Source organism: Miniopterus natalensis, chromosome 5 (assembly GCF_054644295.1).
Source record: "Miniopterus natalensis isolate mMinNat1 chromosome 5, mMinNat1.hap1, whole genome shotgun sequence".
Classification (NCBI taxonomy): Eukaryota; Metazoa; Chordata; class Mammalia; order Chiroptera; family Miniopteridae; genus Miniopterus; species Miniopterus natalensis.
The window spans coordinates 32,329,125-32,343,584 of record NC_142085.1 but is presented as its reverse complement, the minus strand read 5'-3'; the positions used below and the strand labels follow the sequence as shown (position 1 = coordinate 32,343,584).

At 40.4% G+C, this 14,460-nt stretch overlaps 1 protein-coding gene across 1 annotated transcript in view; it reads right to left on the bottom strand.

Moving 5' to 3' along the window:
* LOC107523877 (collagen alpha-1(XIX) chain) overlaps positions 1 to 14,460 on the bottom strand; it is a 67,814-nt gene that overhangs the window by 7,670 nt on the left and 45,684 nt on the right. The window contains exons 29-30 of the mRNA XM_016195552.2: positions 6,500 to 6,628; positions 75 to 152 (exon numbers count right to left, since the gene is read on the bottom strand). Of these exons, the coding sequence (XP_016051038.2) occupies positions 75 to 152; positions 6,500 to 6,628 (207 nt within the window). The remainder of the gene's footprint in view (positions 1 to 74; positions 153 to 6,499; positions 6,629 to 14,460) is intronic.

Here is a 14,460-nt window from a genome sequence, read left to right as displayed (position 1 = left end):
GGGCCATAGGGGAAAAGGCATGGTTTCTGACTTTAGAAGCTTGTTTGTGTTGTGAAGATAAATATCACTATTACCTGAAGTCCCAGGAAGACCCGGGCTCCCTGGAAGCCCAATTCCAGGTTCCCCTCTTTCTCCTTTCTGTCCTCGGTAGCCTAAGGGGGAAAGATAGAAAAACAGAGACACAAAAGTAAGAGAATTCTATGGCAACACAGCACAAATAAGAGCCATGTTTCTAGTCTAAGATATTTCTGTAATTTGTCCACTTAACATATAGCTCTAATATACTATTTTAGCTATCTGTTTTGTATTAACCGCATATTAAACTTACACACCTAACAGATTAGATGCAATAGGCAATGAAGATCTTAAAAATATGCAACCACTATAAAAAGAACAATTAGTCAAACATTTGATAGTGAGATTTTGGGCACTGAAAATGCTACCTAAGTAACTCAACTCAATCATTCCAATCTTCTTTCAAATGTGATGACAAGGGGTGTGAGCCATTTTCCATGGGAATTCTATCTAGAGGGTAGGTGCAGGCTAAATATAAATATACTGAAAGAGTGCTGCTTACTACGAGGACAAAGTAATGTGACAACAAGAAGCCAGGCCTTAGTCTAAGAATTACAGGGAATGAAAGGAACAAAAGCTCATAATTTATTTTTTTTAAATATATCTTTATTGATTTGAGAGAGAGGAAGGGAGAGGGAGAGAGAGATAGAAACATCAATGATGAGAGAGTCATTGATCAAGCCCGCAACCCAGGCATGTGCCCTGACCAGGAATCGAACCCCAATCTCCTGGATCCTTGGTCGACGCTCAACTGCTGAGCCACGCCCGGCCGGGCCAAAAGCTCATAATTTTAATAAATGCCAGGAAGAGTGTGAATATACAAGGGTGGGCAAAAGTAGGCTTCCAGTTGCATTGTGACATTCTTTCGAGCTAATAAAACTATTGTAATAATCACAACCTGTATGCCTTTTTCCCCGTGAACAACTGTAAACCTCCTCTGCACACCCCCGAATGTGAACGCACCCATCTAGGAGTCAGGAGAGGGCGAGACCGGGACTGTGTTCCGACGGCTGCCTCGAGCACAGGCTCCCCTTCCTGGCGAGGCTCACGCAGCCTCCCCACGCTTAGCACGGCCGCTCCTAACCCCGCGGAGGGCGCTGCCGCAGCTCCCGAGAGCAGGAGACTGAGGGATCCCTCTAAAGTCACTTCGTCAGTTTAAGGTACTTGAACCAAAAGGAATCAGGTCTAAGATTTCTGTGCACTTTAAGATCAAACTCATTCCTATTACTGAGCACGCCTTTTGTCACCTCAGGTAGGAAGGTACAGAGCGATTTGTGTCTCTGGGAGGCCTTAATCCTGCTTTAAAATTAAGGCAGCATAAGGTGTTTTTAATCTGTTTTATATAATGGCAACCATGTAAGACTTTGAAGAAAAGATTCTGTGGCTTTAAGAGTTTCACAGTGATAGTAAATAGAATTTTAATTTCCAACTTTTTCATACTTAAACAACGGCTCTTGGTCGTGGGTGAACGGAGCAGTCATGCAGAATCATGGAGACACACAGCAAGGCTATTAAGTAGGAGAGTATCTCAGTAGGAAACAATAGGCCCTAACTACGTGCCTGTCTATAAAGGTGTGTTATTACAGCTGAACACAATAGGAGAAAAAGTTTTAATTTTCTCTATGATAAGTATATAGGACAAATTATTTCCCATTATTGCTCAGAATTAGACATTAGTTTGGGGGTTACCAGTCTTGACTTGACCATACAGTGTATACATTATTATTCAAATAACATTAGCACTGTAATCACCGCATCATTATTTCTTGGCTTTGGAGGCGTGACCTGACCATAAATGTGAAAATAGAGGAAAAAGAATATATATTCAGGATATATTTTGAGGTGCATGTTAGAAATACATCCAATGGGAGCTCTTCACACTTATAGCTGAAAACTATGTTATAGATGTTCAATACAGTCCTAGATCCTAGAGAGAGCAGTGGCCTGAACTTGTGGCCCAATAACCCTAAGTTGACACATATTCAACTTTAAAATATTCCCAGGATTTCTTGTATGTAAGTGACTTTCATTTAACACATATAAACAACAAGAAAAAAATGTTTGTACTTAGGGTCACTTTAAAAGCACCCTTTCAAATACATTATTTAAACTTTTCTGTAAAAAAATAACATTTCATGCCTCAGGTATATTTGATAGTACAAGCTAGGTTTTACTGTTACAGAAAGATTATAAAGTTTACTTTCAAGTTATCTCAGTAGGTGCTTAAGATCATAGGCTAAGAAAATGACAAAGAAAGAAAAATAACTAAAGATATATGAACTTTTGATTAATAAGAGGATTAACAAGACTATAACACAATTCCAAATGAAGAATATATCTGCTAAAACCTATGTTTTTAAATTCAGTTCTCAGATCTTAATTAAGGCAAAAATATATTATTCCACATGAATTTAAGTGAACACGGTATCAGAAAACAAGAGACAATAATTTGTATACTTGTATAGGAGGTAACATTTACACTTTTCCTGTCAAATGTAATAATTAATTTGCCGAAATCTCTCAGCTCATTAGGTTAATAACAACCTACTATTAGTAGACAAAGCTGTTGAATTGCACAAGGCCCCACACTCATCACGTACGAAGACTGCTGTAAAGTCACAGGATCTTCTTTTATAATTGCCTCACAACAAAACTTCAGATTGGAATACTAATTAAGTCAACAGCATCTTTCCTACTTTCTAGAATTACGCCTTTCACCCAGTTAGGGTGGGCCTCACTTGAGATTTGGAAAAGACTAAAAGGCGGGTCTCTCTGTGCAAATGAACATGCATTTCCATGGCCTCAAAGTGTGGAGGGTGACTGTGATATCACGGTAGCCTATGTAGGAAAACAGAAACCCAAAACAGTGTCCTCATCTAAAGCGTCTAGAGGCACTAGTCAGTGAGGAAACTCGGTGCTGCTGTAGTTTTACAGGTGGGAGTCTTTATTTCCAGTAGGGAGATTTCCATTTCAACTCCAGGGACATTCTTCCAAAGCTATAAATCTGTGCATCTATATGCATACTGGACAAATGAGACCAGTAAAGGAGTGTTACTGGCATTTTTGGAGGGACAATTCTTCATGTGGGGCCTGCCTCAAGCCTCATAAGTTGTTTGGCCTCCCGGGTCTCTTCTACTAATGGACCACAGCGCCCTTCAATCATTTTGACACACACATGCCTCCCATTACCTAAGCCCCTACTGCTGACAGATCTGAAAGGTCAAATCTATATCAATCACATGAACCACCTTATGGGCCACTGGCTTACAAATAACAGCAACTTTCCTTCATTATAAACCAATAACAGCTAAACTTGAAAAGTTGCAAAGTAAGAACAATCATTCCCAATAGTGTCTTTTCAACATGGGTGGAGAGTACATGGAATGGCTGGACCTGTTTTCTCCTGACCCACATCCACGCAGTGGGGTTTTTTCCTGAGTGGATCGGGCTTTCGAGAGTGGCATCTGTTCTTCTGGGTTTTCACAGAAGTGAGAACCAACTGTGGTTTGAAAAACATTTAAATAAAATCCTTTCTCCTAAAACTCGTTCGAGAGGCGAAGGTCTGTTAGGAAAATGCGCCTCTCTTGCTCACACATGGGAAGCCAGCTGGACGGAGGCTCTGTGATCCTAGGGGCACAGTCTCGCTCACCCCAGGCGGGAAGCAATCAGCCCCCATGCTGCAGGCCCGAGGCGGGAATGCCCACCACGGAAAGTGTCCTCAGTGGCAGCGGGAAGCAAGGATCAGAAACGCACGGGACGGTCAAAACATAAAACTGTCTGGAAATGCCTCTGAATTTTACAAAGATGCCAACAATCACTCACTTTGAGAATTTAGGGGAAAAAGCAAACAAGGTGACCCAACTCAAGTCAGAACGATTCACTCTTTTCACTGCGAGATCAGGGTGCGCAAAGAGGGTCCCCCAGTTTTCATGACCACAACCTCGGAGGGAGCAGTAACTCCCTTTTCCAAGTTGGATTGCGTGCTTCTAATACTCTCGCGTTGATTTTCTCCTTGCTCTTTACATGTCTTCTGCTTTTCAAAATAAGCACAGGAAACGAATGAGACAGACCCCTTCACATTTCTGTCCCTCCCTAAACACAGAAATATAATAAAGGACTCGTTCTATAGTACATATTTCAAATCACACCCCTTTACTTCAAGTGAAAATGGATTTCTTTTCTGAAAAACACTGAAAAACGAATTCTTTTAGAAATTTCAGAAGAGCCACCATCAAACAGAATTCACACTCGGGCAGACACACTGCTGCTCAGCGCCCGCACCTCTCCCCTCTGGGCCGCGGTTCTACATACATTTCTTTTGCTCCTTTTCGAGAAAACTTTTATGTCGAGCGGAGCAAAGCTTTGAAGCTACACGTATACTTCATCTTCTGAGCACTTCATATCTATTTATCCCTCAGAGAACAGTGCTTCAGTTCCTTGTGAACTTCTGGGGAGGAACCAAAAAACAAGCGGCAGCCCCTCGGTTTCCTTCTCAGAATGAGATTTCTTTGTGGCCTTAGGGAGGATTATCAGTATAGCATGATACAGGCAAATATGCCTTGAAAAATGCATCCTGTAGTTTGCAGGGTTTATTTTTCTCCTGCATTTCTGGCATTTAACAAATACTGAAAAGGAGATATCAGGCAAACACTGAGGAGCCACCCAGCTGGACGGTAGTCAAGACGTGTCTGTTGTCAGAAACTCTCAGGTGAGACCAAAGTTTTGTCAACCTCACTAATCCTTGGTTTTTAAAAAAGTTGAAAATCATTCAGGGAAGTCTTTCAAATTCAAGAATTGCACCCGAAATCCCTATCAGGAGCAGAAGCAGGCTGTAAGATCTCCTTGGCAGGACAGCAGGTAAAACCCACAGAAACCCCTCACAAAAAAGAAGGGAAGTCATGTGGTGAGTAGGAGTCTGGTTTCCAAAAGCTTGGCTGACACTGTGGACTCAGTTGTCAGGGAGCCTTCCAGGTGGTCCTTCCCTACGCGGGAAGGGGGCCTGGAAACAGGTGTTGTGTGGACAGGTGACTGCAGTTCCAGAACAGTTTTCCTCGATGTCCTGGCTTTCCATTGCCCTTGCCCTCTTAGACTGCCACTGTTCGAAGCATCTGTTCAAGGTTTTTCTCCTACAGTCATTATTCTTCATGCCTTCTGAGGCATCATATGTCTTCAGATGGGCTTTCAAGCTCTTCCTTCCAGTCTCATAAGCTCCGACTTCAGAACAGACCCAACTAACAAAAGATCATGATGAACCACCCTCTGCACCACAGTGCACACAGAAGGCTGCACCTGATTCTACACTTTCCCTCTATCTGCAAACCTCTCTACGATCAAAGGGAAAGACAGAATGTACTGTTTAGGTAACTAGAGTGATTTTACTATTGTTGTTTTACAGTGTGCTCATGAAACCAGAAGCCTTGTCACTCTCGATTATAAGTTGGGCTCCTGTGATTGGGGATAGTTGTTGCTCTTTCCGATGAGAGAGGGCATGTCATTCACCTTGGGCCCTTCCTACAGAAAACAAGGCTCAACGTTACAGAGGAGCAGTAGGAAGGAAAGTGAACCAGTGAAAGGAAAATAATTCTCTGCATATATGGCCCTGTGGACTGTATTCCTATGTAATTTTGTTGTCAACTTTCTCTTTTTTCCTAAACAAGCTTTTGATGATTTCAAGGAGGACTCTTGAGCTCCATGGTAACACATGAAAAGCAGTTTCCCTGGTCTTCTCTCTCACAGTATGTACTCAATGGATTTAATATTTCCTTGTTGGAATTGTGAATCTTCTAAACCAGGGTCCATGTGGCCTCCTCTGCTGATTGCTAACCTCTTTCTAGAAAGTGGCTTTGCCAGATCGGTTTAGTCAAGCTACATCCCAGATTTTATCTGTCAATTTTCCCCCCCAATTTAAATAAAGTCTTACTTTAAAAATTTTAGAAACTCTATGAGAAATTCTTTAAAATTCAAAAGTTACCATCCACAAGCTCTATTAAAGGGAGAGGGTTTTAAATTTTCTCAAAAATATATTTTAGCCCCAAATCACTACTTATAGTAGCTTCTTTTAAGACTTTTTCCTCAGTTTCTTTAAGATATTAAGACGATGATTCTTGTTGTCTATGTACATCAACAGGGCAGCAAAAACAATTCTGAGATTCCCAGATAGTAATGATATATAAGCACCTATTGTTGCTGTTATTATCACAACAAATACTATTAAAATACACTTAGATTAGTGGATAATTATCAGTTAATTTTAAATTTGAAGAAGTAATAGTTAAAAATCTGTTTCTAGAATGTTAAACATTAATGAGATATTCTATATTAAATCATTTTATATATACATGTACATCGCCTTAACAGTGATTAGCATGTTATAAATACTGACCGTTAAAGAACTGGTAAACAGATATTATACTTGAAGACTTACCTTGGGGCCCAGGGTCTCCTGGTGGCCCAGGTAACCCATCCTTCCCTGGTGGGCCAGGCCTCCCATGAGCTTGCGCAGCCAACATTGCTGCTGGTAGCTTGATTTGGGATAGGAACACAGCCATCCTCTCTGTATTGATGAAAGGGAAAATAAAATATCATGTTATGAAAATACTAGGTCAAAATTTTCAAATATTCTTTTACATGAAATTCAACACCACCATCCTCTCCCCCCATTTAGCTATTTAGCTTTCAATTTAAGCACATCTAATTTAGCAACCAGTCTGATTACTGAGAGGTTTTTGTGGGGGTTTTTGTGTGTTCTTTTTTTGTCAGTTAAAATGGATTGCACAAAGTTGTTTGAATATAGATGCAGTCCAGCTGTGCTGATCACAAGATTTGATATTTGTCAGTGCTTCAGAGAGGGAGCCGATCTAGTGGACAGAACAATAAGTCAGAATCTAAGCAACCTCTGGTAATGCTTGTGGAGAGAATTTAGGTTCATATTAAAAAATGGTTTTGAATAAATTTAAGCCACTTTCTAACAATCTTGTTAATGTATGTGTGGTGATTGAAAATATGTTCACAAATTCTTGGACATGCTCTTCCAAATGGAATCAGGTGGAGCCTAGTTCCCCCACTCTCAAGTGTGGCCTGGAACTTACTTTTCATTTCTAATAAATAGGAAAAAGCAGAATTGACAGGGTGTAGCTAGGGAAACTAAGTCATACAAGGCACTGTGACTTCCTGGCTGCTCTCTAGATTTCTCATCTTGGGGGAAGCCATCTGCCATGCAGTGAGGACACTCAAGATATCCCATGGAGAGACCCACATGGGGACAAACTGAAGCCACTTGCAAACAGCCACATAAGTAAACTTGAAAGTGGATCTTCCAGCCCCTGTCAAGCTTTTAGATGACTTCAGCTCTGGCTGACGTCCTGACTGACTTTGTTATAGACCCTGAGCCAGAACCACACAACTAAGCAACCCTTCAAGTCCTTGACCCACGAGATAATACATTTATTTTAAGCCACTAAAGTTTTGTGTTATTTTCTTTTTAAAAATTTTTACCCAATGATATGTTTTATTAATTTTAGAGGAGAGAGGAAAGAAGGGGGGGGGGGAGAGAACATGGATTGGCTGCCTTTTGTATGAGCCCCAACTCGGGTTTGAACCCAAAACCTGGGCATGTGCCCTGACCAGGGGTCAAACCCGAGGTCTCCCAGTGCACTGGGTGACACTCCAACCAACTGAGCCAGCAGGGTTTGAGTTAATTTTTTATGCAGCAATAGGTAATGCATACAGTATTGGGTACTTTATATTTCTGAACAAAACTGCATTATTAATCATGAGGTATAGTTATTGAAAAGATGGTCACTGGCTGCATATTGACTATGATTTGACTGTTTTAATTTCTACACTGGGCAAATATTGTACTTTGCCAACATCTAATTTTTGCTTTTTAAAGAAAATGTCTCATACACCCTCAATATCATTAATTTTTTCTGGTTCGATTCCTAACTAGTCAGTCCTATTATTTAGCCAAGGTTTTAGTAAGTGGGAAGGATGTCTGATGTGTCCAAAGGAAAAAATTCACCATTAGCGTGCAGATCAGCACGTTTCACAGAATTCTGATTGTAGACAGAGTGAAAACAACAAGTTTCCAGACATTTCTGTGAGCCTGAAGAAAACACCGAAACTCAAAACACACACGTTATGGGAAGTGGACAAATTATCCAGAACATTTGCAAATGCCAAAAAAAAACCCACATCTTTTTAAGTGTTGAATGATATGACCTTTAGGAAGCAAACACTTCCTAAATAAGCATCGCTGCCTTCTCAAGGAACATATCATTGTCATTTGCCATTTTGTTCATCTACCAAACTGCCTGGAGCCTCACCCTGCTCATCTGGGTCCTAAAGAAAGAATCCGGAGGAAGAGGGGACTGTGTGAAGGCGCCTCCCCAGGTGAGCTGTCACTGAGAGGATCTTTGTAGGTGGAGCTGGGGGCATGTCACTGTTAATACTTAGAGACTTATCAGTAAGTCACCAATGCTTTGGGATGAAAGTGAGTGTACACTATAGAACATTGGTGTGCTAATAACTCATGAAATTGAAAGGATTTGGAAAATGAGGAGGTTCAAAGAAAATGTGCATATGAAAATATAAATAAAGAACAGTCACTCTAAAATAAATAAAAAAACATATTATTAACTACATTAAACGCTGTCTGTAAGCAGGGCTCGTATTGGGCATTTTATACTTTCTGCACCCAGTGCTCTTACTCAGGAGTCACAGGGAGCACATGAAAGAGGTGACCTTTTCAGTCAGAACTATTACCCATACTTTACAAACCCCGGAGCCTAGAAAGATCATCTGATGATAAGCTTTATTTTAAGATCTGTAATCTGTTGTACAATATGATTGTAAGACATTCCTTCCTAGAATTATTTTTTAAATAATCACTCCAAGATTACACTTATTATTATAGAATTCTTGGTTATTAATCCCATACAGACCACTGTTCAGTTAAATTTTACCTCAAAAGCATATTCAATATTTTACTACTATATGGAATTAATTTGGTAAAATCATTAATGCAAATTCACCAAAAATCAATTATAAATACAATCTGTCATTGGATTGTTTATTCAAACTTGCTTGGTTTGTTTATATTTTGTATATCTCATTTAGCAAATCTAGTATATATATAACTAGATTTAAAACAGGACTAGAGGCAGGCAATATGCTTGCCAGAACAAATACAAATTAACCACATTCTTTTTTTTTCTTTTCACATATTTTCTTCAAAGGCAAATTCAAATGATTTCTGCAAAACTAACTTACACACAATTTTTCAAGGATACATCTAGTGTGTAGTAAGAAATGAACATTTAATGTGAAAAATTCAGCATAGGTTTGATGTAGACAAATCTTCCAGAAAATGCTTATTGATTAAATTAGTGTTCATTTGCAAGTGAGGGCCAAATGACAGAAACATTCTAGAAACTATAGCTACCAGTTAGAGAAAACAAAGGCCAAATCCTACAGACCTTGAAAAGAGTTACTTCGATTTTCTCCAGTCTTTTCATTCATTTTAGTTCATTTAGTTAAAATGTAAAGGCACATTTTTGCTTAAACAAATATGAAGTTTTTACAAATTTTTGATAAAGAGCAAATTACTCCCAAGAAAAACCTACTGTTCAATGGACTTTAAATAAAAAGAACTTGTTTTTAAAAAAACATAGGTCCATGCACATGTTTGTTTAAGAAAGTCAAATAAAAATTTTTTTCAGGTAGAATTATTGAGGGAAAAGCCCCAACAAATGCGGAGTATTAGCTGAAATTATCAAGAGAGTCGTCACCCTACACTCACATTCTCAAATCACAAAGTAAGCAGAATGAAGACATTACAAGGCCCCTAGGACCAGAACCTCTGACTGCTGGTTGAGTGACAGTGATGGGAGACCAATGAGGATCTGAGGAAATGACTGGCCTTTCAGCAAAGCTTTTTATTACCTGACTATCCATGCCTGGGGCAGGTTTGGTTGATGTTAATACACTTGTTTCCGTTAACAGATAAAACACATTCATAATTAATATATAGTCATAACTTTGCAAATCATTATATTGAATGTAGTTATAACTTTATTATATTACATTGTAAACTGGGTGTTTTATAAACACATATGAAATTCAATGCTTATAGCTTGAAACTTTGCACACTATTTGTTGTTTTGAATTTAAAAAATACATATTCAGTACAATTTTTTTAACTTAAGACACATCTCTTTGAATGCCTTCAATGTCTAAATGCAAGTATTCACAGTACTAATTTTTCCTCTTTCATATATGAATTAAGTTTACAAGTAATTTTCTTGGAGCGGTTTTTAATATTTTTAGTAAAGCAGATTTTTAAAAAATAGTTGCTTCTAGCTGTAAATTATCTACCTTTAAGATATGCTCAGAAATAGTTATTTAGCATAAGGGTAATTACTTCTTCTGAACCCTACTCTAATGCTCTATAATTTAAAATAATATGTTTCTGAACCTCTAAATAAATTGCAAAGACCTGTATTTCTTATCGCTTTTCCTCTGTTTTCAGGGATCCTTCATCAATTAAACTGTTTTTGGCTATGCTTTCTAATGAGGCAGGAAATTGAAGAGTTCAGATAGGAGCTTGCATAAACCAAACTCACATATTCCGTCTGCCAGGGCAAACCCACGGCAGTCACTCTAACAAATGAGACCAGTGGCTTGCTTTCCCTGGAGAATGAGCTCAGTAATATAATGCAGACATTAATATTAATGAGAAATTACCTATACAAAGAAGGAAGGGACGTTCAGATGTCATCTAGCCCACATTTACCTTCAATTTCACAGATAGAATTTGTAAATATTTTCAAAGAGAGAAATTCATCTTTTTCTCCTAATGCCCATTCAAATGTTTAATTGCCCATTTTCTTGGTATAGCTTCAACTTATTTTCTTTTGCTACCCCGTAATGGAAACAGGGAGTAGTTAATGAGTATTTCTCTTGGGAAATCAGTCATATGCTTAAAAATATTGTTACCTCTTAGCCTTCAGGTTAAACAACTTTTACTCATAGGCTTGGTCACCTGTTTTGTAAATCACTTTTTGGTTCCCCCTATTCCAGGGTTTTTCCATACATTTCTTAAATGTGGAAACCCAAACTAGATACAATTCTCTCCTAAGGGACAAACATATCAGAAGAGTAATTTCCTTTCATATCTTTTTTTAAAAATGTTTTTCTAAAATTGATTTTTAGAGAGAGAGGAAGGGAGAGGAAGAGGGAGATAGAAACATCAGTGATGAGAGAGAAACATGGATCGGCTGCCTCCTGCACGCTCCCTACTGGGGATCGAGCCTGCAACCTGAGCATGTGCCCTGACCGGGAATCAAACCGTGACCTCCTGGTTCATGGGTCGCTGCTCACCCACTGAGCCACACCCGCTGGGCTCCTTACATATCTTAATAATTACTTTCTGATTTCATTTTAACTGTTAATTCAATAGCATTGTTTGATGAATTCATATTTGTTTTGTGGTTCATCATGGCCCAATGGTTGTTACTGCCACATTTAACTCTGGCCCAGTCCTTTGGCACCTTTGTAAACATGTTGCTTTGAAATGCCATTGTGGGTAAAGATGGTGGATTGAATACATGCTACTCTCTCCTGAATTTCTGAAAGACAAGTAAGGTGTTTTTAAAGGCATAAAACCACAGGAATAGAGAGGCTATGAAAGGAAACAACATAACAAAAATTTGGAAGCTGAGAACCAGATAGTTGTCAAACCACGAAACCTGTACAAGAACTTAGGAATTAGCAGTGCAAGTTACATCTGGAAATGGGGGAAATGGGTGGAACTAAAATGAGGAGAATTGGTTGAAAGCCTGTTTGAGAAATAGCCTTAGCAATTCCTGTCTCTGTTCTATACAGCTGGGTAGTTGCCCCTCCCCAAGCCAAGCAGAGACTGAAGGTTTATTATCTGAAAAGGCTAAAGAGACTGCCTCTGCACTGGGAACCACAGACTCCATTGAGACGTGGGCTTTCCTCCTGAGAACAAGGAGAATAAACGAGCATTTGCATGCTCAGCGCCGAAGCCCCAGCCCTGCTCTCCGACTTTGCTCCCCAAATGCTGGCAGTCAGGAGGAAATGGAAGTGTTTCCTTTAAGGAATCTGACCAGAATAGGAGGAAAGACTCAAAGACACTGAAATCTAAAGATCCTTCAATGAAAAAGCCCGGCTAGACTGCCCCAAAGTGAAGCTCACGACTGGCAAGCCTCCCCAATCATTCGCAGCTTCCAATTTGTTAGAACCCACTCTTATGTAGGAGACAAGCACGGGAATCCTGAGGAAATCCCGTAAGCTGAACCACAGACCCAAACAAAGAAACAGAAAGACAGCAAATTGGATGAAATAGAGATTATGCTATGGAAAATATTTTTAACCGTAACTGTTTTGACATGTGAAAATTAATCTTTGCTTTTACAGAGAAAGCTTTCTGAAGAGGAGAACCATAGCCTTGGAGCTCTATGATTTGTGTATCTCTAATCATGTGTAACTAGCAGATGATGTCTGTATATACAAAACTATTTATATACAAATACATACACAGATTAATATCTTATTTGTAGAGATGCAAGAGAATGTGTTATAACCTTGAAACGAGAGAACAGGAGAATACAGAGTCACATATGTATATAAAACATACGTATTAAAAATGGAGAAAATATAGGTAAAAGTGTTTTATTGGGCACTGGAAATCTGGAGGCAGAAATATTTTGAGGGGCACTTAGCCTTAACCTTCCTTTTCTCCCACAGTTGCAGGTGTGGTCTTGTTGGTTCCAAGTTTGTCTCAAGCATCAAAAGAGCCAGATGTGTGTCCCCATTCCTGCATAGGGTGGTAAACTCTTCTTGCATGATGATGTAAATCTCCAAGTATAATAGGGTGGTATCATAGCAAGAATTATGCTTCTCAGATCTGGAAAGATTCTAATTTTATGTGGGCAGCACCACTGGCAGTTGCAAAGTCCTCATAATATGAAAAGAAACTATGCTGAGACACACAGCATCAGTCCCCTTTGTGTGGTCACCTTGCTTAGAAAAGGATCTGACCTGTTAACCGATCACATCGGGAATTTACCTTTCAGTTGGGTGTACGTTTATATATTATGATCCACCAGAAACCCAGACTTGGGGTTGAAGGAAAAACACCTTCCTCCACCACAGGTTTGGGATGTGGCATCAGGGTGTGGAAGGAGGGCTTGGTGGCCTGGAGAATAGTTCTCAGTGCGAGATCTATGGGGCTGCCAGGGAATTCTCAAAGGGAGTTGGAAAATTCCATGAGGAGAGCCCAGATTTTAGGTCCTGGCCTAGGACTTCACACCTGGGATGATAAAGTGGGGGAGCAGGATCTCCTGAGAACTCCCCGGAGCCCCCTGATAGTCCATGGCTTGCTGAGCAGAGAGAACTGTTCCTCATGCTGTCAATGTGCAGCGGTGAATGGACCAGAGATAAGCATTAGCAGCCACTCACCCGGCTCTCTAGTGAAACTGTTAAAAAGAAAGAGGTAGAAGGATGGTGCTTAACTGTAGCATGTAACTGTAACTGTTGTAACGTGTGAAAATTAATTTTTGCTTTTCTAGAGAAAGCTTTCTGAAAAGGAGAACCGTGACCTTGGAGGTCTGTGATTTGTGAAAATGGAGTTTTTCTTTTTTGTAAACAGTGTTCAGAAGCCATGGGAATAGAGACTTCTAAGTGAAAAGTAAATGGACTGGATTGGAATATGTAATCTTTAGACAAATGAACTCAAGTGCTAAATAACTAAATTCTGGGTTTCAGGTACAATTTTGCTTGGGAGAAGTGTTGTGGGACTGGGGCCAACAGAGAGAAAAGGAGCGGGGTAGCACATGTGGAGTCTAAGAGTCAGATGTCTCAGGGAAAAATTTCCTTGCGGGCCACTTTAGAATATTGTCTTGAGGCCAAGACATCAGCGGGCTTTTGAGGGAGCCCAGACCCAGCCAGGCTGGAGAGGCTGAGAGAGGTGGTAGGAGGGATGGGGTGAAGCCAGGGGACCCCGTGGGAGACTGCACCCCACAGGTTCCAGTAGGCAGAGAGGACCCTGAGAGGAAGGGGGGGCAGGAGTGCAGAGGGGGAGCTGGAAGGCCTAGAGGGGCCGCCAAGGAAGTGCAAGCCGGGTGAGGCTGCCCCAGCAAGCCAAGCGCAGCCAGCTTGCCCTGACCTCCGCCCCAGGAGGCTGGCAGCCTTTCGTGGAGTAGCCACAGAATGGCCTGGGGGTGGGCAGCGCTGACGATCGCCCGGGCAGGAGCAGCCCCGTCTCCTCTGCTCAGTGCACAGGGCAGGCTGGGGGCAGGGGGATGCCTTCATCCACTGTCCGTGGGACTTGAACACCTCTCAGATCTCAACACAAAATAGTTT